A 26,442-nucleotide genomic window follows, 5' to 3' on the forward strand; every position below is an offset into this window, starting at 1 on the left:
AGCTTGACCAGGAAAGGAAGGAGAAGAATATGAAAGTATTGAAGCGGGGTGGAGGGTGCAGGGCCTCAAAGGTAGGCATTTCTTATTAGATGAGAGAGTTAAGCATATTTATGCTAACTACAACAATCAGGTAAGATGGACAGTAATTGATATAGTTGAAGATGAAAAGGGGAAAGAAAAATAGCTAAATCCACTGACCAGGCACTGCTTCAAATCATTTATGTTTATTAACTCATTTAATCTTCAACTATGTCTCTAAGTGTAGTTGTTGGGATCATTTTGGGACAGAAATACCTCTTCTACAAGATGGAAAAGAGATATTTTAGTTTAGGTGTGATTGCAGGTATATGTACATGAGCACCTGGGGTAAGAAAAAAAGAGCAGAAAGTTGACAAGTTATCCTTAAAAATCTATTTTCTGAAAGAACGAGAATGGCAAGCCATCTTTTGGAAATGAGTAGGTTGAGGGAGTGTGCCAGAAAGGGTAGAGAAAAAAGAATAGTTTTATGAGAAACTATTAGGGTTTGAATGGGGTTTGGTGTTAGTGGGAGAAAATGCAGACTAGGAATATATGGAGAGATTGCCAGGCATTGCTTAGGTGCAGATGGAAACCATCATTTGGGAGTAATATTCATCCACATGTTATGAGCTCAGCATCCGGATACCAGAAGCATAGAAAACAAATTGAAATGAACCAGGGTTGGATTTTTCCAGTCATAGAGCAGCAAATAAGATAAGGGGCAAAGTATTTGAGAACAAGGAAATGAAACATTTTAAACTGAATTTAAATTGTGGAATCTAGGGGAGAGAAGGAAGTAAATGAACACGGGGACCAATCAAGTGGGAAAAGTTGGCGAGAGAAAGGGATGAAAGCACTTTATGAGGTCAAAGAATAGCCATGGTGATAGACAGGGGAAATGTATTCAAAGAATAGGAGATTAGCATCAGAAATTAGCCGATTCGAGGTGAGGATTTCAGAAGTATATCAGTTCTGGATACATGGCTGTTGGCTTCAACTTCAAGTCAGTAGAGGAGTCAATAAGGGACTGGGTGTTGCAGGTGTCATAGACATCGCCAGGATGGGACAAGAGCTGACCAGAGAGACATTTGTCAGAGAGCAACAGGAAAGGGTAAAACTTCACCTTAGCCATATGGCACAGCATTTAAAGAGGGAAGGGGTTTTCTACGCAAATGGACAAGTAACACTTTGGAACCATGGATTGAAGGCTGGGAGAATACTGATTCTTATCTTTTTAAATTTTTTATTAAATTTATTGGGGTGACATTGGTTAGTAAAATTATACATTTCAAGTGTACAATCCTATAATCTATCATCTATACATTGCATTGTGTGTTCATCTTTTTTTTAATGCTGAGTCTTATCTTTACTCATAGTGTTACTATGCGTATCTGGAGGGAGGCAGGGAAAAGTACATGTATGTCAATAATTTATCATTCAAGGAAAGGATTTGGATAGCTTACCAGTTTAAAATAACACACTCTGGCTTTGTAGGTTTTTAAAGGAGTTTCTCGCTCCAGGGCCTACAGTTTTTTGAGGAATTGGTTCTCAATGTTGGGACTCTGGTGAGCGCTCCTTTCAAGGGTTTGCAAAGAGGAAAAAAAAAATGAATTCACAAGTACAAATTCTTTAGAACCTGATTAATTGAAAAGCTTAATGTGAACAAGACTTTAGCTGTCCAAAACAATTCTACTTACCTGAAGTTTCTTCGTAGACGGGTATACACACGACCTTCGGCAGTCATTCAGTGTGGCAATGGAGAGGCTTCAGCTACCACCACCTTATGTTCTCATCCACACTCAACTTGAACTAAGTCAGGGGAAAGAGCCAAGAAGTAGTGGGTTTCCATAGAGCAAACTGGAGCTTCTGTCCTGTGATATGAAGTCAGAGGTTTTGTGGGCCGCAGAAAGATTGGGAATGTGTTTTATATTGAGCAACCTCTTCAATGATAAGACATTTCCAAGTGAAGCTTTTAATTTATACAGTAGCCCTTGTACCTGATTCGTTATTCCAAAACTGTAGAAATAAAGCCAGGTTATGGAGTTGGTGACAGTTGCCCAGCTGCAGCATTATTTAAATAGTATAATTAGGGCAAACAAAAGACTTGAAAAATTTGACTTCACTGAAAAATGCTGGCCAGATGCCTTCAACCATGTGACCTGGGCAAAGCTGAGAACACCTGGGCGAATTTGCTGTTAGTACAAGAACTGAGTTTCATATATTTTGTCCTTTGTGTTGTTTAAAGTGAATGGAGATAGATGAGGGGGGTGGGTGTAAACACAGGAAAAATAAAGAGTTGCTAGACAAAATTTGGGGAGGGACTGGAATTAGTTTTAGAAAGGTATAGAGGTAGAAATAGTTTCTTAAAGTGTGCTGCTCACACCATCCACATCAAGATCATCTGGGATTGCTTGTTAAAAATACAGGAGTTCTCCAAATGAACTGAATCAGCCTCTCCCAGAATGCTTGGGAATCTGTAGTTTATAAAAAGCTACCTAAGAGTCTGATCTACATTAACATTTTTGGAGACTTTGAGAAAGAGGAAAGAGAAAATAAGTTATCAAAATTTTACTCACTTTCTAAAATGATGTGGAGAAACTTCACACATTTTCATCATTCATTACATGAGAAAAGCAACAGTTATTTTCACACAGATAAAGAAGACGATGTTGAGAGAGGATTGACATCTTCCCCAGGATCACAAAACTAGCCAGCAGCAATGCCTCCACCAGAAGCCAAAGACCAAGTTCTTTTAATGACACCATGATGCTGCAGTGAGTGAGTCCCTACCCTTGGCCATTATATCTTCTTCCAAACCTACTTCATTCCCTTCAGATTACGTATTAAAAACCATCAATGAGGATTTAGCACTAACTATGTATGTGTGTGTTATGTAAGGCTTTGGGCCTTACAGTTTTAGTAATTCCAATTTTTGAACCAAAAATTGTTCACACAATCCATCAAAGAATTTTTACAGATTTGTAATTTTATATGAGTAATTTGTTCATAAAATTGCATATAGTTATATCATCTATTAAGTCATCCTTTTTAAAAAAATGTTGGTCTACTTTCTTCCAGTAAATGCACAATTTTTTTTTACATAGTTGAGATCGCACTGTGTGTAGTTGAGATGACACAATTTTGTATCCCACACTAAGTATTGCATAAGTAATTTCTCAAGCCATTAAAAAAATTTATAAAGTTAGTTTATAATGGTTGACAACTGAATTGCACAGCTTAGAAATAATTTTATTTCATATTTGCACTTTTCTAGAAACTCCAGACACCCAGGGGACATAATTAACATAAGCTTCCTGGATGCACCCTCCTTCCATAGACCTGTATAGTCACATTGTTTTTCTAATGGCTTATTCTACCAAAAATTCTTATGACTCATGCCTTTATGCAACTTGGACATTTTGGAATTTTTCGTATGCAAATTGTCAGTCTTTGGTAAACATGTAAAAGAAGGTTGGCAGTAGAGAAGGGAAGGAAGCCAGACAATAAAGTAGTATTATAAGAAGTCTTGTCACTGAGACATTGTAAAGGCAAATATATTAGTCAGGGTGGGTTACTCCAAAATTCCAGTGACTTAGCACAATAAAACTTTCCTTCTTGCCCATATCACAGCGCCATGTAAAGTGGTGGGGGTACTGCATCCCACACAGTCCTATCAAGATGCAGGTTTGTTCCATATTGTAGTTCTATCCTCCTCAGAGACCTGAGAATTCTCTCCAATCAGTTCATGGATGGTGAAAGAGAGTAAGGGCCAGCTATGGAAATGGTGCCATCACGTCACTAAAAATCCAATTGCCATAATTCACATGGCCATACTTAACTACAAATGAGACTGGACAATGGGATCTAGCTGTGGTCTTAACAAAAAGAGAGAACGCAGATATTAGTGAGCATGTGCAGAAACTGCTACAATGAGGGAAAATAACGTATTGAGATAAGGGAGGAAGCTGGAAAAATAAAAAAGGAAGCCTGATGGAGGAGGCAACCAACATCATGCAAATTCTAAAATCAGACAGGCATTGATTGGTACATGGGTGGAGAACCAAACATGTATATATATTTGTTCGGTTGTTTTTGTGTTTCTCTACAACAGACTTCAATTAACCCATCTTATGGAAACTGGAAAGGAGAAAACAACTACAGTTGACCCTTGAACAACACAGGATTTAATTGTGCAGGTCCACTTATATGCAGATTTTTTTCAATAAACATACGGGAACACTTTTTGGAGATTTGTGACAATTTGAAAAAATTTGTAGATGAACCATGTAGCCTAGAAATATTGAAAAAATTAAGAAAAAGTTAGGTGTGTCATGAATGCATAAAATGTATGTAGATACTAAATAATTTTATTATTTACTACCATAAAATATACACAAACCTATTATTAAAAGTAAAAAATTATTGGGCAGCCAGATGGCTCAGTTGGTTAGAGCGCAAGCTCTTAGCAACAGGGTTGCCTGTTCAATTCCCACATGGGCCAGTGAGCTGCGCCCTCCACAACTAGATTAAAGGACAATGACTTGGAGCTGATGGACCCTGGAGAAACACACTGTTCCCCAATATTCCCCGCCAAAAAAGGTTAAAAATTATCGAAACTTATGCACACAAACACAGAGCATACATAAGGGGACTGCCCTTATCTATCTATAAAGCTGCTAACCCTGGAGCCTTGAAGGGGAAAGATACACCCCAGTTGCCAGTCTTCTGGTTGTACAACAAGAACGCTGGACAAGAACGCTTTCTCTGGATTGATTCCATCAATGCTTTCCCCTCTAGTCAGGAAGTACCTTGCCAGTAAGCGATGGCCTTTTAAAGTTCTTTTAATTTTGCACAATGCCCCTGGCCACCCAGACCCCATGAGTTCAACCCTGAAGGTGTGGAAGTAGTCTACTTGCCCCCAAACACGACGTCGCTAATTCGGCCTCTAGATCAGGGGTCATAGGGACCGTTAAGGATCATTACACACGGTACTCTATGGAAAGGGTTGTCAATGTTATGAAGAGAACCCCGATGGAGAGAACATCAGGAAAGTCTGGAAGGATTACACCTTGAAGGTACCATCGTCGTTATGAGAAAAGCCATGAAAGACACCAAGCGGAAACATCAAGTCTTCTGCTGGAGAAGACTGTGGGCAGATGTTGTGCATGACATCACAGGAGCAGAGCCAATCGAGGAAATCATGAAATAGACTGTGGATACGGCAGAAGGTGGTGGGTGAAGGGCTTCGAGATGGGGACCTTGGAGAAATCCACGAGCTAATAGACACCACACCAGAGGAATGAACAGAAGATAACTTGACAGAGCTAAATGCTTCCAAACCAGCACCAGACGATGAGGAAGAAGCAGCCCAGAAAACAAACTGACGTGAGACAATGTGGCAGAAGCAGGCTTCGACTATCAAGGCTGCTTTTGACTTCCTTTGTGACGTGGCCCTTCTATGGCACGGGCACTGCAACTAAAGCAAATGGTGGGAGAACGATTGGCTCCTTACAGAAACATTTTTAGAGCAATAAAAAAGCAAACTAGTCAGGCAGAAATTGCAGTGTATTTCCACAAATTTACATGGTCTGTGGCTGCCTCTCGGGCCTCTGCCTCCTCTGAGACAGTGAGAGCAGCCTCCCGCCCCTTCATCCTCAACCCACTCACTGTGAAGATGACAAGAACAGACCCTTCTGACGACCCACCTCCGCTTCATGAGTAGTAAATACCCATCATGCCACACACTGAGTAAGCGTGTGTGTGTGTGTGTGTGAGTGTGTGTGTTGTGAACTGTATGACAAGACCTGTAAGTGACGTTTTTGTGTCATCGTCATCATTGTCACCTAAATATTGTCATGTAGAACATTGTGTACAAGACTTAGATGGAAGTGGATAACCTATCCTAACACAGGCATAGGTGAGTGATATTTAATATAACATTAATACTGTGTTAGTTTTCTTACTGTTTTACAACTTTGCTTTCAAAGAATGACATTACTGTACAGTATGCCTGTCTTTCTCATAATTGGAGAAACTGCATATCAGCTTATCACCACAGGGAAATGGTTTTTTAAAAAGTGTAACAGTGTTTCCAATACTGTACTATGAATATGACTATAATACTGTCTGCCATAAAATTTTATAAGGATTCATTCCTTAGTATATAGGCTAGACTACTGTGAAGCAATCGTATCAATTACACCAAAATGCAATCACATTGCTGCTTCTCTGTTATCAGTGCATGAGTCTTTGTACCTGTAAATAAATATGATTTTCTTTTTCACATTGTCTTTTCACTTTTGATGTGTAGTGTTAGTACCATGTTTAACTGAAAATAAGACCTAGCTGGACAATCAGCCCTAATGTGTCTTTTGAAGCAAAAATTTATATAAGACCTGGTCTTATTTTACTATAAGACCTGGTCTTATCTAACATAATGTAATATAAGACCAGGTCTTATATTAATTTTTGCTCCAAAAGACGCATTAGAGCTGATTGTCCGGCTAGGTCTTATTTTCAGGGAAACACGGTAATACGTATAACATCTAGTGTTTTGTATCCTAGAAGACAATATTGATGTAGGTACTGACTGACAGACAGTTCATTTTATAAACAGATAACATATCGATAAATACAGTACAGTACTGTAAATGTATTTTTTCTTCCTTATGGTTTTCTTAATAAATTGTCTCTTCTCTAGCTTACTTTATTGTAGGAACATAGTATGTAATACATATAATATACAAAATATGTGTTAATTGACTATTTATGTTATTGGTAAGGCTTCTGGTCATCAGTAGGCTATTAGTAGTTAAGTTTTGAAGGAGTCCAAAATTATACAAGAGGTAAAAAGAGGTCAAATATATGGTGATGGAAGGAGAACTGACTCTGGGTATTGAACACACAATGGGATTTATAGATGATGGGTTATAGAAATGTACACTTGCAACCTATATAATTTTACTAACCAATGTCACTCCAATAAACTTAATGAAAATTTTTAAAAAAGGAAATAATTATACATGAATTTTCAACTATGCAAAAGGTCAGCACCCCTAACCCTCATGTTGTTCAAGAGTCAACTGTATTGATTTTTGTGCAGAAAAACACAAATAGAAATAATTGCCTTTAGATATTTATTGAATGTAGCTACAATAAACCATTTATTTGCCGTTCCTTTATTTACTTAACAAATACTGGTTGAGTACCCACTCTTTTAGACACTGTCCTAGGCTGTGAGGTTCAAGAGAGCCTTCCTGGAAAATGTGATAATTAAACCAAATCTCTTGACGGATAAAATAGAACCAGCCAAGTGAAAGAGAGTTGGGATATTGGAGCTGGTGAGGACCACGCTCCCAGCAGAGGGACAGCATCTGGGACTTCTCAGAGCAAGAAAGAGTACAGCACTTTGGAGGACCTAATTGAGGAACTCAAGTATGACTGGAGTCTAGAAGGGATTTATCAACCCTGTGAAGAAGTTCCTAATTAATTGCAAGGATGAAGGGAATCCATTGAAAAGTTAGGCAGATGTCTTTTGGAGGGATACACACAACAGATGATGGCCATCTGAGCTAGTGCAATAGCCATTGTGATGGAAAGAGCTGGATAGAGCTGAGATATTTCAAAGGTAGGATTGGCAGAATTTGGTGATTAGTTGAGAAGTATGAAGGATGAGATTTAGGTTTATGGACTGATCCACCGGAGGATGCATCAATAATCTTAATTATGTTAAGGGAAAAATATGTAAATTGGTATCTGTTATTTCACTTGAGGTTTTCATTATGGCATTTTAGCATCTGTAAAACCAAATGTCTCTCTCTATTAATGAATGTACTTACTTTTGATCGGGCTCTCATGGTCTCTCACCTTCTAAAGTCGGCTCCCTCAACCCTATTCTTTCCATAAGATGAAATATATTTCTCAATAACAAATTCTGCAATAGGTTTTATTATATGCCCAGTGCTATCTCTACCCTCCCCTCATGCTTCATAAGGAAGGATTTGTTGTTTGCCAGGGGAGACTTTTAAATCTACTTATGGGCATGCAATTACTAGACAGTGAGAATGTAATTAACAGAAATTCAAAGATGTCCCCAAGTTGCCTGATTATAGGTTTTGAATAACAATGGCTAAAACTTATTGAGCAATATACCAGGCACATTCGAACTGATTAACATTATTTTATTTGATCCTCACAACCGCCCTATGAGGTAAGCATTGTCCTCATTTCATAGAAAATTTCTATTGTCCACATTTCCTAGAAAAGGAAACTGAGATACAGAGAGATTAAGTAGCTTGCTCAAGATCACAATCTATATAGTCTGGTTCCAGGGACGATGGCTTCAAAACCTTTGCCAAGAGCCTCCAAGTGAGGTGTGAAGGCGAACAATATTTTCCTGCTTGTCACTGCCATCAGCTATTTAGGATCACTTATCAGCCAGTTTCCTCATTCATGTGGAAGCCTGAACTACCAGGAAACCCCCAAAGGTATAATTAGATAAATACTTAGAGATATTTTTGTTCAACTATTCCTATTGAAAATGAATTCCCAAGAGTATAAGACAGTGCTTAATTCAAGGGGTGAGAAATAGAAAAATATTTTCAAATCAAGCTAGTTTAGTATAAATGTACTGAATTCCACAAGGCTCTGGGTCCAGTATTTCTGTGAGATTAGTAAACAAGCTGAAAGGAAGTTGGTGTACAGGCTGCTGCATCCGCCCTTCTCCTGTGAGTTTCCCCTGCCCACCATCGGTAGAGAGAGAGAGTATAAAATCATAGTTAAAACATGGAACTTTGGGGGATTGTGCCTGGGTTGCAGCCCAGGATCTATGAACTGTTGAGTGAGCAATTTAAACTCCCACGGCCTCAATTTACAGAGCTATGACATATAAATAATAACACTGTCTACCTCATAGAGTTATTGTGAGGATGAAATAAGATAATACAAGCGATGTACTTAGCACACTTTCTGAAACTTATTGCATGTTTTCAAAGTATTATTTTCTCTGCCATGATGTCAGTGCGTCAGTATTTATTGTTTTATCTGGTTGCTCAGCATCCATCTCCTTTTCCTAATAATGTCAAATTCTTATTCAAGAAAATAATATATTCCTCCAAGCCCCTGGTATCCAGGCAAGATCAACCGGATACTTTCACTGGGGATGTTGAATCCTGAGGGAGTGATGCTATACTTCTTCCTTCCTGGGCCTCCAGAACTTTATTTAGTTACTCTCTGTTCCCAAAGCTTGTTCTAAGGTCTCTTCCACCACAATGAATTCTTTTTTTCAACTTTAATTAGCCAGAGAGTTGCTTGCCACCAATAACCGTCACTGATAAAGTGTCTTTATATGATAGCAGTATATTTGTTAGTCATCCATTTGATAGTCATCTGATTTATACATGTTTTCAAGAATTCCATTCACTTAGTCATTTATTCATACCTAGTTTAGCTCCGCCATTCAACTAGTTGGGTGACTTTAGGCAAATTAACCTGAATCTTAGCCTCTTTATCTGTCAAATGTAGGCAATTATACAAACCCTGCAAGACTGTTCGCAAGATTTCAGGCCATATGAATATGTGTCATTATTAAATAGTATTAATCTGGAGCATCCATATGTTTGGGAGAGACATGGCTCTTGTTAGAAAAGAAAGGCAATAAAGAGGAAGGAATTAATGTTTAGTTTCTGGTTTCCAAAAACAGGACTGTGAAGCAAAGGTTTTTTTCTCCTCCTCCATTTATCTTATCAAATTCCAAACTTGGAGTACTCTTCTCATAGACATCTTCCCTTTGCTGATGTCATCAAAGCCATGTGATTTGTTGCGCAATGGAAGAAAGGGGATATGACAAGGAGGAGACCCTTTCAGTGGTCTGGGACTGTGAGAGAGAAGGAGGGAGAGGGAGAGGGAGGAGCCTCGCCATCAGACCTGTGATTTTTCCCGTAAGGGTTTTGCTTTGGAGAAGGGAAGGAGTGTTACATGAGTAAGGGTAGTGCCATGGGTGAGAGATTCCTGACTCCACGTCACTTGGTAGCCGTGAGACAGTGATGTTGTGGAACTCCCTGTACAACCTGGGGTGCAGACCATTAGAACGCACTTGGTACATCAAAATCAGAGAGAAACCTTGAAGCTAACGTATCTGGAAAAAATGGAACCCAGACCTGGGCACCATATTTTAGAGGGATCACAAAACTAAATTTCTTTAATAACACATGAGCTCCTCCACCACTTGGGCCAGTTCTCAGGGCTGACATAGTAAGTACAACATACACCCTTAAAAATCTGTTTTGGGACTAACACTGTTCAGGCCCCTGGAAATTGCTTCTCCACATTTTTTAAATGAAAGGCTACCATCCAAATGCCATGAAGGTTTTGTAGGTTGTGCCATTACTGAAACACTGTAAGAAAAAAAGGCAAATTACTTAACTTACTAAATCCTTCCTCTCAGATAGCTTGAATGCAATACATTAGTAATTACATAAGCTCCAACTGTCCATTTTCTTTGTATTCCAAGTCATGAGTCTGGAGGGTCTAATGAATTACTACAGTATTTGCAATAATTGCACAAAGGAGCTAAGACACATTTTGCAATATTAAATAATTGATATTGCTCTGTAATTTGTATTCATGTAGATGTAGAAGGAACATGCATGAAGTATGACATCAATTTTTTATATTATTTTAAGAATCTAGTTCTTACTTTAAAGATGGTAAAAATAGTAATATAAAAATAAAAATATGATTGTGATTTGTATAATAAAATTAAAATCCTTTGAAATATCTCTACAGTAATAATAATTTATCTTACATAACCTACCTTACTACAATGTCTGAAAAATATACTGGGCATGCCAAAAAAATATATGCACATGACTTGTATTCATCTTTTGTTATCGGCATATATTGAGTATTACAATTTTGATAGTTTTTTCCTTGCTTGAAATGTGTATAAATTTTTTGGCACCTTCCGTATATAAAAGCCTGACCACTGCAGTGTATACCTGAAGCTGAAGCTGAATAATAATGAATGTCAACTATAATTATATATATATATTCACAGGATGTGGAGTACAGCATAAGAAATAGATTCTGTGGAACTGTAAGAGTTATATATGATGTCAGAGGGGTAGTAGATTGGAGGAGGGGGTTATCACTTTGTGAGGGGTGTAAATGTCTAACTATTACATTGTTTTGTATACCTGAAACTAATAAAAAAAAAACCAAGCAGTTGAACAAAGCATTGTCTCTAGTTAAAAGGATTCTTCTGTTCAAAGAGTCATACAATAAAATGACTTCCAACAAAGTTTTAAATAAATAAATTCATGATTGATTTCTAAATTTAGGTATTGCTTTAAGAAATTTAATACCAGTTGATATTGCCTCAGCAGAGCAAGTTTTCTCCAAATTTAAATTAGTAAAAATCAATATAAGAACTATAATCATTCAAGAAAGTTTATCTCATTTATCAATAATGTCAAAAGAACACAAAATATGTGAAAAATTGCTTATAACAACATATTTTGTAATTTTGATTAAATGAAAGTGAGGAAAATGAATTTTATTATATAACTATATAATAACTGATAAGTTACATAGACCCTTATTTTATCACTCATTTAAATACCATTAGTTTATCATACAGAACACCCAATCATATTCAACATAATTAAATCTAGGCATCTTTGATACATTGTTGACTTTTGATCATATTAAAACCATACTTACTAGATTTTTTTTTTAATTGTGCTGTTATACAAGTATATTTGTCAAGGTAGGAACATAAACATTATCTAGTAGTTTGATAACTGATTTAGAACAGGTAAATATCTAGACATTGGTACATGGGCCTCCATCAGTACCCTTGCCCTAGGTGCTACAGAGAGGAGATGAACCAGCTTACGGCCTCCCCAGCAGTTTCAGTTTTCATTGCTAAGGATACGGTGTCGATTGGGACAGGACTGGTATAGTCTCCTAGGTAACAGGGGCCAAGGAAGGACATGGTGGAAACTATAGGGTCTGCAGCCAGGGGACTGACCTAGGGGACACCATGTCAGTAAGAGGGAGGTAGCCTGTTCCCAAGGAGCATTGTGTGACTCAAAAGATGGTCCATCAGTACCCCATCTATTAGTGCCAGAAGGGCAAGAAGCTATCAGGTGAATGGGATCTTGAAAACCACCGGATTACCAGCCAAAAAAACCCAAGTCTTATCTCCTGCCTTAAGTTTGCACGAGCCACTCCCTTCCTCTTATACACTCAGATAATGTCCTATAAAATGCAGAGAGAAGAGAAAAAGGATCTGAGAGAGGGAATATCACTGACAGAGACTATTTAAATGGACCAAGAATAAATAGAATGTGTCTAACTAGCCTGTGGACACTCAAGAAGAAGAAAAGAAAAATTATGTAGAAAATAAAGAAGCCACAAAATATTACCAGGAGTAGAAAAGATACTTATGAAGTCTATATGGCAACACGAAGAAAGTCTTTTATTACCACTATAAATGCAAAGAGAAGTTATTCCAACTTGCAAACAGAGGATCTTCTCAATCATGATTAAAAAGATAATAACTGAAAGAAAGTCTGGAGGAAATATATAAAAATTTTCAGCAGCTATTGAAGGTTCTGGAATTTTGCACATTAGTTAAGATTCTTTGGGTTATAGGCAGCAGAAACCTTTATTTTTTATTTTCTTTTTAGTATAAATAAAAGAAGAAATATTTGAGAAGAAATCTCTGAGTTTGGAAGGAAATTCGGAACCCAAGGACAGCCAGCCCAATTGTGGAATCCCAGCCTACAAATCTGTCAAGTTACACCCAAGATTGCTTTCCCTAGGTCTCCTCTCAGTTTCGCTCTGCGTGTTTTGTTTCTTTTCCTCTTTCTAGACTTGCTTTCTCGGCTGGTCCAAAACTAACATCTCATAAGCCTTACATCAAAGCCCCTTTGGTATAGACCACTGAAATTGTGACCACAAGGACACCCCGAATCTTACTTTAAAACCCCTGTGGTATAGAATTGTTTACCTTAACTCAGATTGCGTTCATCCTCTGTCCAGGCAATAATGCCAGAATAGCAGGGAAATGTGGTACAAAGTATGGCTACTGGGCTGCATACAGCTGTGACTAAAAGAAGTCATTGCAGGAAGGGGGTGTGGTAAACCAATAAAAATCCCCTACCCCCAAAAGTTATACACTATTCTACAATGCATCTTTTATCCTGCTGTGGGGACAGAGCCAGGAGTACAGTTTCCAGGCTCTCACCCTTACATGGAAAGTTGCTCACTTGGATAGTAAATGGCCATCAACTCTGATTGGATGGCCATCAGCTGTGGCTAGTTGGCCGTCAGCTGTAACCAGTGAGCCATTGGCCACTAATATAACTGTCATGGCTACGATAGCAGAAAATGGGGGCTAGCAAGAAGATGGTGGCTAAGCTAGCAAGAGCAGATTACAGTTAGCATGGAGGATTGCAGTTAGCAAGTGAGGTTGGTTGGCAGAGAGAAGTGAAGGGCAGTCTGCGGGTAGTGTGGCTGCTGCTTCCTGTGTCTCCAACCCAGCCACCAGCGAGAATATAGTGGTATGACTCCCCTATCTATGGCTCCATGGGTGTTCCTTTTAGGCCTCACCATATCCTGCGTTCTTATGTGGGGAGCGGGAGCTGAGACCCCGCATGACATTCTGCATGACACTTACTTTCTGCTTCTGTGTTCTCCTGTATAGCGTGGTGACTAAGAACATGGGATTAAGAACTCGATTTCTGAGAAACAGAAACTCATAGACACAGACAATAGTTTAGTGGTTACCAGAGGGTAAGGGGGGTGGAGGGTGGGAGATGAGGGTAAGGGGGATCAAATATATGATGATGGAAGGAGAACTGACTCTGGGTGGTGAACACACAATGGGATTTATAAATGATGTAATACAGAATTGTACACCTGAAATCTATGTAATTTTACTAACAATTGTCACCCCAATAAATTAAAAAAATAAATTAAAAAAAAAAAAAGAACTCGATTTTCAGGTTTGATTCCTAAATTGTTTACTTATTGGTTATGTAACTTGGGCATAATCTCTCTTCTGCCCTCATTTCCTTATTTATAGATAATAATAGTACCTCATTCATAAGATTGCTTTAGGGACTAAGAAATTTAAGATATGAAAAGCAATTTACAACAGTGTCTGCCACATTGCCTGTGGCCAGTACAGGAGGTCAGATAATTAAGTTCATGAACGCATCCTAGAAAAAGTGTTACATATCTCATTGCTGAATATCACTACGGCCACCTTCAAAGTACTCCCCTTGGGCAACTATGAGACCATTCCAGTGTAGGGCCACCCTTCAAAGCAATTTTGGAACTCTTTTTCTGGAATGGCCATCAGAGCTGTTGTGGTATTACCCTTGATGTCCTGAATGTCATCAAAATGTCTCTTTCAGTATTTCTTTATCTTTGGGTAAAGAAAGAAGCCACTGGGGTCCAGATCACATGAGTAGGGATGGTGTTCCAATACAGTTATTTGTTTACTGGCTAAAAACTCGCTCACAGACAGTGCAGTGTGAGCTGGTGCATTGTCGTGATGCGAGAGCCATGAATTGTTGGTGAAAAGTTCAGGTCGGCTAACTTTTTCATGCAGCATTTTCAGCACTTCCAAGTAGTAAACTTGGTTAACCGTTTGTCCAGTTGTCACTATTTATAATGAATAATCCTGCTGGTTAGCAACATCATTGCAACAAGTTTGCGAACTTAATTGTCAATCTTGTATGTATACGCTTGACAGTATGCAGAAATAAATGTCTGCCACTTGTTTATTTTTTTCAACATCTTTTCTAACTCCAAAAAGTCTTTGAAGAAACTTAAAGTGTAGATGTAAGAAAAAGAGCTGTTTTGAGTATATTCTTTTTCAATTGTCTGTATGTATATTGGCAAGAGGGCGGAAAGGCTAAGAAATTTGGCTTTTCCTCTGGAATTGGGACAGCCCCAAGTCCAAGGTGAATGACAAGGGCCCAAGGTCCATAACCTTGCTCAGAGCCTTGGATTAAGATATTAATAGTAGAGATTTGGGGGAAAGCTCATTAAAGGAAAAATTTCCGTGATTTATGTATGTAACATTATATAATATACATGTATTATATTTGTGTATATATTTTTATATATAATATATAATATTTTCCTGAAGGATAGCCTAACTTTTTTCCTTAAGGGCAAATGTTACCATAAAAAATTTTATAAAACCTCTTTATCTGGGCGGGCCGGTGTCTCAGGCGGTTGGAGCGTGACTGGCAACTAACTCCCTCAGCCGTGGGGAGCACGAGGTTCATAATACCAGCATGGGCCAGGGAGCTGTGTCGTAAAACTAGATTGAGAAACAACAGCTTAAAAACGGGGGGTGGGGGGGGAGGCAGGGGGGATCGGGGGCAAAAAAACACAAAAAAACCTCTATCATATTTAATCCGTGTCTTGCTCACTGAACACAGACTCAAAATTTTTTTTAAATAAAATTGTTTTCTTTAATTATAAAAGTAATGCAGGATTATTGTCTATACTGGAAATTCAAAAAAGTATAAAACTAAAATTACCCAAAATTTTACCACCCTAGTGAAGCATTATTAACATCTTTATATATCATATGTAACTTCAATCATATTGAGTCAACAATTCTGTTTACTACTTTCTTCTCTTAACATTATATAATGGCAAATTTCATTACCATTAAGAAATATTTTTAAACCTAACTTTAAGATCTGTATAATATCTATCTGCTGATGTAAATATGCCATCATTTATTTAACCATTCCTGTATTTTGGAAATTTAGGGTGCTTCCAACATTTTGCTATTATTAAAAAACAAATGCATAAGGGGTACTTTTGTACATGATTGTTAGTTTTGAGGTTATAATTGTTTTAGGATAGAATTCTGGAAATGGAACTGCTGGGTTAAAGGCTAAGAGTAATTCTGAGATTCTTGATACATGCTGTCCAATTGCTTTCTAGAAAAAATGTAATTATTCTTATATTCATAAAAAGGCCATGGGGGCCAACCCTGGGGCTCAGGTGGTTGGAGCTCCGTGCTCCTAACTCCGAAGGCTGACGGTTCGATTCCCACATGGGCCAGTGGGCTCTCAACCACAAGGTTGCTGGTTCAACTATTCAAGTCCCGCAAGGGATGGTGGGCAGCGCCCCCTGCAACTAAGATTGAACACAGCACCTTGAGCTGAGCTGCTGCTGAGCTCCCGGATGGCTCAGTTGGTTGGAGCGCGTCCTTTCAACCACAAGGTTGCTGGTTTGATTCCCGCAAACCATGCTGCGCCCCATGCAACTAGCAAGGGCAACTGGACCTGGAGCTGAGCTGCGCCCTCCACAACTAAGACTGAAAGGACAACAACTTGACTTGGAAAAAAGTCCTGGAAATACGCACTGTTCCCCAATAAGGTCCTGTTCCCCCTCCCAAATAAAATCTGGAAAAAAAAAAAGAAAAGTCCATGGGAGCATACATTATAGTGGTTGTCTTTATTATTCATAATTAATAGTAGCTGAATTTGTTGTTCATTTCCACTTGCAAGTCATTGTGCTAATTGTTTATATATGTTATGCCATTTAATTCTGAGAATAATCCTACAAGGTATGCTGTAGCAAACATTTTAATTAATTAATTAATTATTAATTTTTTTTGCCTGCCATTAGCATTTGTTCTCCACTTCTCTGTTAACACACCTCATTTTTCCCATTGCCTATAGTTATAGTGGCCCTGTCAGTCAAGGTTCTCTACCCTTCCCTGACCTACGGGTGGTGGGCATGAGTCCCACACTAGTCTGATCAGACCTTTGGAAGCTGAATCGTGAGGCTTGTGGCACATGGATGGAGAGGATGGAACGGATTCATCCTTATAACAATGTCCTAAAGAAACCAGCCATTGATTTCCATACCCAGATAGACAAGGCTGCCTGATTCCTCAGCAAGTTCAGGGAGTTAAGTTTTTCCTTGACTTCTGAGAGCTGTCCTACATCTTGAAAATTAATTTTCCTTTCTTGCTTAGGTGAGACACAGCCAGTTAGCACAATGACTCTTGAATTAAAACTTCTTAAAACCTTGACTGAAAGTTTCAAGGAGAAAATAATAGTGAAAAACATGAGATTGGGTAATTTTAGATAAATTGGGGGAGAAACAAAGAACAGGAAAAGTATTTGCAGGTGAAAAAAAACAACACAGTAGCTTTGTCTGACAGCTACAAGAACAGCATAAGAAGACGTGTCAGAGACACAATTCTGTTTATTTAAACATTCAAACATTCTGAAATCCTGAGTTCAGGCAATAGGAAGCTTTCGTTTACCTCCTGTTTCATGAAGCCATAGAACATAGCGTACCTTTAGCAAGACTTTAGCCCAAGCAAAGAAAAAACATATTTGTTAACTATTTTCATCTCCATGGGCATTTTCATCTCCATGAACATAAAAAAAAATTTAAACATCTATATTAGCTAATTGGGTAATGACTGCTTCAGATATCTGATTCATGGGTTCCTCCTTTTACACTAATCTACTTGGTAAGTTCTTCACATTTTTTATTATTTTTCACATCACTGGATATAAAGCCTAAATCTATAAAATAGCATGTTTATAATTTTTTTTTAAACATTTGATTAGTGATTTTTTTTTTTTTTTTAGTGGGGAAGGGATACAGAACTTTATTGGGGAACACTGTGTACTTCCAGGACTTTTTTTTTTTTCCAAGTCAAGTTGTTGTCCTTTCAGTCTTAGTTGTGGAGGGTGCAGCTCAGCTCCAGGTCCAGTTGCCGTTGCCGTTGCTAGTTGCAGGGGGCGCAGTCCACCATCTCTTGTGGGAGTCGAACCAGCAACCTTGTGGTTGAGAGGACACGCTCCAACCAACTGAGCCATCCGGGAGCTCAGCAGCAGCTCAGCTCAAGGTGCTGTGTTCAATCTTAGTTGCAGGGGGCACTGCCCACCATCCCAGGATTCGAGGAATAGAACTGGCAACCTTGTGGTTGAGAGCCCACTGGCCCATGTGGGAATCGAACCAGCAGCCTTCGGAGTTAGGAGCATGGAGCTCTAACCGCCTGAGCCACCGGGCCGGCCAAGCATGTTGATAATTTAACCAACACAAAAAACTAACATATGGTAATTACTTTGTGCCAGGCATGATGCTAAGTGTTTCATAGGCACTACATGGTGTAATACCATACCTCTGAAAAGTATGCCCTCTCATCTCCAGTTTACTGATTAGAAAACATTTTGAGACCAACTTGATGAAGAAATTGGAGGCAGAGCTAAAATTTGAACCCAGCCTGAGCTTTGAACCACTATCAGTTAACGCTGATGACCTTCTCCAAGTGATTGTTAAATTCTTGGCCCATTTCTGAGAATTGCGAATGTCATTTCAATTGAACTTCAATGGTTTAGTGTCAAAACTTTTCCTTGTTTTTAAAATCTAGTAATGAAACCGAGACAACTTCTGAAACAGTCTAAAACACTTTTAAGAAAACATTTGTCAAGCCCTGCTCTAAGTTTCCTTTCCTAACTGTCCTTGAAGTGCTAATATTTTCTATCCCTGATAAAAGAAGGCTTGTCAGGCATCTGTTGACCAAGATATAAGAAAAGCATTGTTATGGTGGTGGTGGAGGAGTTCCGGACTCATTCATCTGTGGTTTCAAAATCTGACTCTGCCTCTCTCCTTTGTGGCTGAACTAGAACTTACTTAGTCTCTCTAAGCTTTGGTGTCTTCCAAAGGAGAGTGACGATGACATCCACATGAGGATTACTTGGTGAATATGTGTAAAGTGCACTTGTAATTCCTTTGGTCCTAAACCTTCTCCCTCTCCCTTTACTTCTAATCTTTTCAGAGTTTCTCCCTGAAGAGCTCAAAGACCGAAGTGCCCCACAAAATGCTTCTGCTGCGAGATTCCTCAAAGCTGCTGACCTTATACAAATCCTTGGCCAGAAGCATCCCTGAATCCCTGAAGGTGAGAGGGTAGCAGGAGGTTGGGGAAGGGAAATGGGGTGTCGAGGACAGGGAGATACCAAGCTCATAATTCTGCTTCTCCTCCCGACTTTCTGTAAGGGGGTTGGAGCTGCAAAAGAGGATGGAGGGGGAGGCACCTCTGCTGCTGCTTCTTCTTAGGAGGAGGCAACTGGGCAGTTCTGCAGGTTTTGTCATTCACTTGGGGAGGCAGTGGAGGAGGGTGGCTAAGGGCATAGGATTTGCAGATAGACTGAGCGGGTAGCATTCCAACCCTGCCACTTGCTAATGGTGTGCCTTTGGGCATGTTACTTTACGCTTCTGTGCCTTGGTCCCTTCATCTGTGAGAGAGGGATAATATTAGCACCTTCCTCTTGAAGTTATTGTCAGCACTCAATTGTATATGATGTATGTACTAAGAACACAGCAAGTGCCCAATTAGTGCACACTGGCTGTTTGTTATCATGAGGACGCCTGTGAGTTCTTCCACCTGCTTGCTGGTGCCTTTACTTCCATAGATATGGCCCTGGGGACAGGCCTCATGTATCTCATCACTGACTTGGTCCTGGTACCCTCTCCTGGCCTCCGTTTCTCTCTTCATCTCATCCAAGTGCCCATCTCTGAGGATGCCAGGGCGACCTTCCCAATCGCTCCTAGTCCCTTCTGCTCCTCCTTCAGGTGTATGGCTCTGTTTATCACAACAACCATGGAAACCCCTTCAACTTGGAGGTGCTGGTAGACTCCTGGCCTGAGTATCGGACAGTCGTTGTCCGGCCTCAAAAGCAGGTAGGCGCACAGACCTGGACAGGTGGACCTGCCAGCTCCAAGGGGCCTGAGGAGCCAACACAGTTCCGACACACCATGCTGCTTGTGTAAGGTAAAAGAGAAATTGGAATACTTTAAAGACACGCCTTCAGTACTTGGTACCTGGGATGAGCTCCATATCCCCACCCTGCCTGTCAAAGCGTAGAACTCAGCTACAAGAGCAGGATGTGAGGGGGAGGAGGAGAAAGAGGAGGGCAGCATGAGAAGGAGAGGGAAGAGAAGAAGACTGGCACTGGCAGCTCACCTCTGACCTGATGCAAATTAAGGGCTGATTGGGAGGTCAGCGACAGGGGCGGAAAAAAGGCCAGCCTAAAGGGAGACATGGGTGTCCCGGACATCAGAACAGCCACTTGGAAACAAAAACCAGGCAGAAGTCCTCTAGTAAAAAGGCCTCTCAGGAAGGGACCTGTAACGACTATGTGTCAACCAGGTGGAGACACTTCTCCTGTTAGCGAATGTCATCCTCAGAACAACCCTATCAAGTGAATATCTCCAATTTAGAGATGAGAAAACTATGCGGAGAGATAATACGTCATGTGGCTGCAAGAGACCATAAGTTAAAGCAAAAAATAAAGGCAAAAAATAAATAAATAAAATAAAAGAGTTCGCTACAACATACCTTGTCTGAGGATTATTCTCAGAATTAAATGGCATAACACATATCATATCAACAACTAGCACAATGACTTGCAAGTGGAAGTGAACAACAGATTTCAGCTACTATTAATTATGAATAATAAAGACAACCACTACAATGTATGCTCCCATGGACTTTTTATGGATATAAGAATAATTACATTTTTTCTAGAAACAATTGGGCAGCATGTATCAAGAATCTCAGAATTATTCTTACCCTTTAACCCAGCAGTTCCATTTCCAGAAATCTATCCTAAAACAATTATAACCTCAAAACTAACAATCATGTACAAAAGTACCCCTTATGAATTTGTCTTTGGCTTTGGCTAATGTGGCCTGAATTCAAATTTGAATGACTGCCGATTTTACTAGCTATGTGACCACAGAAGTTCTCTGAGCCTCAGTTTTATCATCTGTAAAGTGGGGATAATATGAAGGAATTGAAAGGAATTAAGAAGTATACATTGTCAGTTATAAAAATAGTCATGAGGATATAAAGTACAGCATAGGGAACATAGTCAATAATATTATAATAACTACGTATTATGTCAGCTGGGTACTAAACTTATCAGGGTGATCACTTGATAAGGTATATAAATGTCTAATGACTTTGTTGTACTGAAACTCATATATTATATGTCAACTCTAATTAGAAAATAAATTAAATAAAAAGAGTAGCTTCGATATAGAATGACAAAGTTTAAATGAGAGGCTGTATATCAAAAACTTAATATACAGTATGTGATTGTAAATATTACAGTTGTTGATGGCTGAGGTCCTACAAAGAGTGATTAAACTGAGAGAGATGCAAGCTTGGATCTATTTTTGCCCTAAAGCTTATGAACTTCCCAGTGCCATGGACATCTAGTCAGTGCACTGATGCTTCAAGGCCAGTAGGCTTTATTGTGGGTACGGAAGCTGAGTCCGAAAATAATAAAGTCATCCAAATTAGGCCTGGGGTACAGAAAGTAATGACGCGACCTCAGGTGAGGAAACCAGGGAACCAGGCTGGGCTGGACGCGCTCCACGTCTTCCTTCTTGACACTTTTCCTAGGGAAGTGCATTCGGTCTCCTGGCTTCCTGGCAATCTGGGTGTGAGGACTGACACTCAGCACATGAAATCCCATAACCCAGTTTCTTCAAAGTGTGGTATGCTAAATGTGGTCAAAAGGTGACATATGGTCAAAGATTTCTTTTTATTTCAATTAATTTCATATTTACGATGTGTATTGGAGAATATAATTATAGCCTCAAACCCATGATGTCACATATTCATTGCTTTGAGCAATGCTAGTTTTTTAAAAAGTGAGGTAATAAAAATACTAAATACATTAAAGTGCCATGGTATATCTATATGACAAAAATTGGGAAGATGTAAGATAATACAATTTATTTTGAACTATATTCACCTCACTTAATTCCATAGCATACCATGTTCCTTTCAGTATTAAAAAGCAATCCAATTGTCATGAAATTATGACTGATTTTTTTTAACTCCAAATCAGTTTTTATACATTCCTTAAATTTTCCTTCAAAGTATAAGGTACATAGAAAATCACTTGATCCCAAATTGTATTTTGAAGTTGAACTATCTTCCTTTATTCATCTGACCAAATTCCACATTACTTTGTAGTGTTACAAACATTCAAATTTACATGCTGAAACTTTATTCAGAGACTATCCAAGTAAGTTCCCCACAAACATCAGTGGTGTTATTTTTTTAAAAAGTCAAAATTCTGTTAACAACTGAAGTATTTCAGGATGAAATAATCCATTGGAGGGTACACTAGAGGGTACAATTGAAACATAATTGGTCATAAATAGAAAATTATTGAAGCTGGGTCATGAGTATATGGGGGTTAATTTTATATATGTATAAAACTTTTTCGACTTTTGTGTAACTAACATTTTCCATTAAAAAATGCTCAAAACAAAATTTTGTTTTATTTATTTATTTTTAATTAAAATTTATTGGGGTGACAATGGTTAGTAAAGTTACATAGGTTTCAGGTGTACAATTCTGTATTACATCATCTATAAATCCCATTGTGTGTTCACCACCCAGAGTCAGTTCTCCTTCCATCACCATGTAACCAAAAAGTCTGTTAACTTCCTCAAAACTTTGGAGGAGTAGCTAGGAACAGTAGAACTAACATTGGGCTAGCCCTGTATCTCACGTGGCCACTTACTAGTTGATCTTGGAAAGGCACAATCTTTTTACTGAACTTCAGTTTCCTTATTTGAAAAATAGGGGGTTCACCCTGCATTCGAGTCCAGTGGGATGATCATTTAAACTACAGGTTTTAAGATCCTACCCAGATGTAATGAATAAGACGCTGTGGGGGTGGGGATCTAGATAAGGTTTAAACTTTTTCTTTGTTACTTTTTAATCATCAAGGTAATACATGCTGATGCTACAAGTGGAACAATCCAGTGTTGTTTTAAGAGATTAATAATCTCTCCTTTCCCCCTTTCTCCTCTTTTCCCACCGCTTGAGATAATCAGTGTCTTGCTCATACTAACAAATACAGCGTATTTGTTATCTGTTCTTTCATAACTTTTTCTTAAAGATCTAATTGGCTTTATTAAGCAGTTCAGGAATGGAGCAGCATCCCATCTAGCAACTAGAAAGGAACTCCCTTTCTTCATAACTTTTTAATTTGCCTTGAATTCAGCATGGACATCCCTTTGGGTCAATGAATATAGCACTACTTCTTTTCTAATAGCTGTGTAATATTCCATAGAGTGACTGCACTGTAACTTAGCTATTCTCCTATTGCTCTATTCAAATTACTCAGTTTTCTTCCAATACAAAGATGCTTCAATAAACATCCTTGCACACATATGTTTACATCCTGGAATACATCTCAATAGGACTGAAAGTCTATAAACAAGTCAAAGGGCATGTGTGTTTCAAAGTCCAGTAGTCTCTGCCAGATTACTTCCCCAAAAGATTGCCCCAATTTTATTTCTGTTAGCAGTAAACGGAAGAACTATTTCCCCACATTCTCAGCAGCCTTGAGTGTTATCCCTCAATTTATTTCAAACTCATGGATGAAAAATGGCATCTTATTCTAGACTTAATTTGCATCTCCCTATGAAAAGATTGAACACATTTTCATATGTTTCTCAGGCATTTGGGGTTTACTCCTAATCATCTGTTCATATCCTTTGACCACTTTTATACTGGATTTTTACATGATTATTAAAATTCTGCAAGAGTATTCTGAATATTAGGGATATGCACACTTGAGGTATATGTTAAAATTTCCCAATTTACAATTATCTTTATTTTCTAGATAGAGCTCTTTTACAATTTTTTTCCCATTACAATTGACATGCAATATTATGTTAGTTTCAGGTGTACAACATAGTGATTAGACATTTATATAATTATGAAGTGGTCACCCCGTTAGTCTAGTACCATAAATGGAGATTCTGACAAGCAGAAATTTTAATTTTCATGTAATCAAACATGTTATCTTTTTCACTATGACTTCTGAGTTTCCTTTTTCTAGTTGGGAAGGTTTTCCTACTCCACAGTTATACAAATATTTCCCTATTTTTTCTTACAATAAGTTAATTTTTACTTTTAACATTTTAATCTTCATTTCATCTGGAATATGTTTTTAAATAACATTAATTAAGATTCTTTTACTCTTTGCACACGTCTGTCAAACACAGTGAAGGGGATGTACAGCCCTCATGTAAAAATCACATTCTTTTTTGCATTTCTTCATTTGTGCAGTTTGCTGGTGCTGCCTTATTCACGACTCCCCTCCCTAAATACCCCCAACTAGCCCTAACCCATGCACTTCTTATGTCTCTATTGCTCCCTCTTTTTTTCCTGTTATTCTGCTATAATTTAATTTTCCCTCTACATTCTCAATGTTTTGACCCCCATTTAAAAAAATACATAATACGGCAATGACGGAGAGCTCCTGGATGGGAGTTGGAGGGCAGGAAGGCTAAGGAACAAAGGAGGTGAAGTTGAGTCTAATCTTCAGGTGAGGAAGAAAGACTAGGGGCACTCATATGAATATTACCGTTCTATAACAAAATACACATTTTAAGGCCTTGAGAACTGTTCTCATTTGACTAAAGATTTCGGCATAGCATTGGACAAACTTATCGGGGGGATCACTTCATAGATTGTGTAGATGCCTGGCACTGCACTGTGCACCTCAAGCTGATATAGAATAATATCAAATGTCAACTATAATTATATATATATTATATATATTATATAATATATATAATATATACAATCATGGGATGTGGAGCACAGCATAGGGAATATAGTCAATGGTATAGTAATAGATATATATGATCTCAGAGGGGTAGTAGATTGGTGGGGGTTATCACTTTGTGAGGGGTGTAAATGTCTAATCATTATGTTGTTTTATACACCTGAAACTAATAATAAAAAAAAAAAGATGCTTTTATATCTTTCTTCCATATGGCTAGCTCATTATGCTAGTACTATTTATTAAATAAATAATTCCACTGAAACTTAAACATCTCTTATGTCACATAACACATTTAAATGTTTTTGTATCTATTTGTTTCTAGTCATTTCTTATGATATTTCTGTGGCTTTATGGTAAGTTTTAATGCCTGATAAAGGAAATCTCCCTCCAATGTTGATTTTTTAATTTTTTTTCTTATGGGCTTATGAGCTGTATGGACTTAAACTACTAAGTTTTCCAGTTTCCCACAAACTATCCCAACTACCTACTGCAATTGTAACTGGAACTGGATTAACTTTTTTAAACAATTGTGGAAGGGTTAATATTTTCATAACACTAAATCTTTTCGTTTAAAAACATGGTATGTGTCTCAATTTTCTCAGTTCCTGTTTTATACATTTGGTAAAATTTTAGTGTTTTTCTTGGGTAAGCCAAATGACTTTCCATTAAACTTATCTTTGGGGATTTTGTGCTATTTGTCGCTACTCTTGGTAGAATTATTTTTCTTTTCCATTTCTGAGCATTATTACTTTGCTATTGATTTTTATTTGTGTTCTAAATTTCAAAACATGTCACAAGATTCTTTAAGATCTCATTGGTTTATGTGGTTTTTGTCAGTCTCTTGGATTTTGTAAATACATAATACTGTAATAGTCAGATAATTTGTTTCTTCTTTTCTCATATTTGTATTGTTTTTTAGTCTCTTGCCTTATTGTATGTAGTAGAACCTAAGAAAATAATACCAACTAACAACAGTAATATTTCCATTCTCATTCTTGATTTTAATGAGATGGCTTTAACAATTCATATTTGGAATTACATTTAATCTATCTTTACATATTCAAAGTATTTTCCTATTATTTGCATTTATTTCATACTTGTTACTTTTCTTTTTAGCAATTGATATATCCATGCAGTTTTTCTCTTTTAATTACTACACTGAAAAATCTTCTGATTCTAAGCCATTCTTGCCTTTCTAAAACTCTACTTGTTCACATCTTCTACTCTTTTGATTTACTACTGGGTATTTTATTCAGGATTTTTGTATCTGCGTACATAAATGAAAATGTTCAATAAATATCTTTTATTCCTTTTTTTAGTATATTTTGAATTGGGCATCTTCCCATGTTGCTGTGGCCTTATATTGAAATTGTGTGTTAATTTTTGGTTTATATAGAATTTAAATGTAAATAATCTGATTTTGGCCAATTTTTAAATGGCAAATTTTTCATTTTAGTTTTAGTCATTTCTATTAGTCTTTGAGTTTCCTATTTCTTTGAAGGTCAGTTTTAATAGTTTATTCTTGAGAGAAATCATTCATGTCTTTTAACAGTAAATATATTGCCTTGAAGTAGCTTATAACTTTCTCTTATAACTCTCTTGTTCCCTTATCTTTTTCTTTCTCATCTCTAGTACTGCATGCTTTTCGCTTTTCTTTCTCTTGTTTTTCCTTAAAAGTCTTATTAGGAGTTTATCCTTTTTGGGGCCATTTAAAAATGAGCTTATGGAGCTGGCCTGGTGGCACCAAGGTCAT

General features: G+C 37.9%; 1 protein-coding gene across 1 annotated transcript in view; it reads left to right on the plus strand.

The window, feature by feature from the left end:
* The window catches only part of LOC109459546 (glycine N-acyltransferase-like protein 1), a 41,145-nt gene that overhangs the window by 12,197 nt on the left and 2,506 nt on the right, over positions 1-26,442 (plus strand). The window contains 2 exon segments of the mRNA XM_074336429.1: positions 18,863-18,982; positions 19,657-19,764. Of these exon segments, the coding sequence (XP_074192530.1) occupies positions 18,905-18,982; positions 19,657-19,764 (186 nt within the window). The 5' untranslated portion in view covers positions 18,863-18,904.

Source organism: Rhinolophus sinicus, linkage group LG06 (assembly GCF_036562045.2).
Source record: "Rhinolophus sinicus isolate RSC01 linkage group LG06, ASM3656204v1, whole genome shotgun sequence".
Classification (NCBI taxonomy): domain Eukaryota; kingdom Metazoa; phylum Chordata; class Mammalia; order Chiroptera; family Rhinolophidae; genus Rhinolophus; species Rhinolophus sinicus.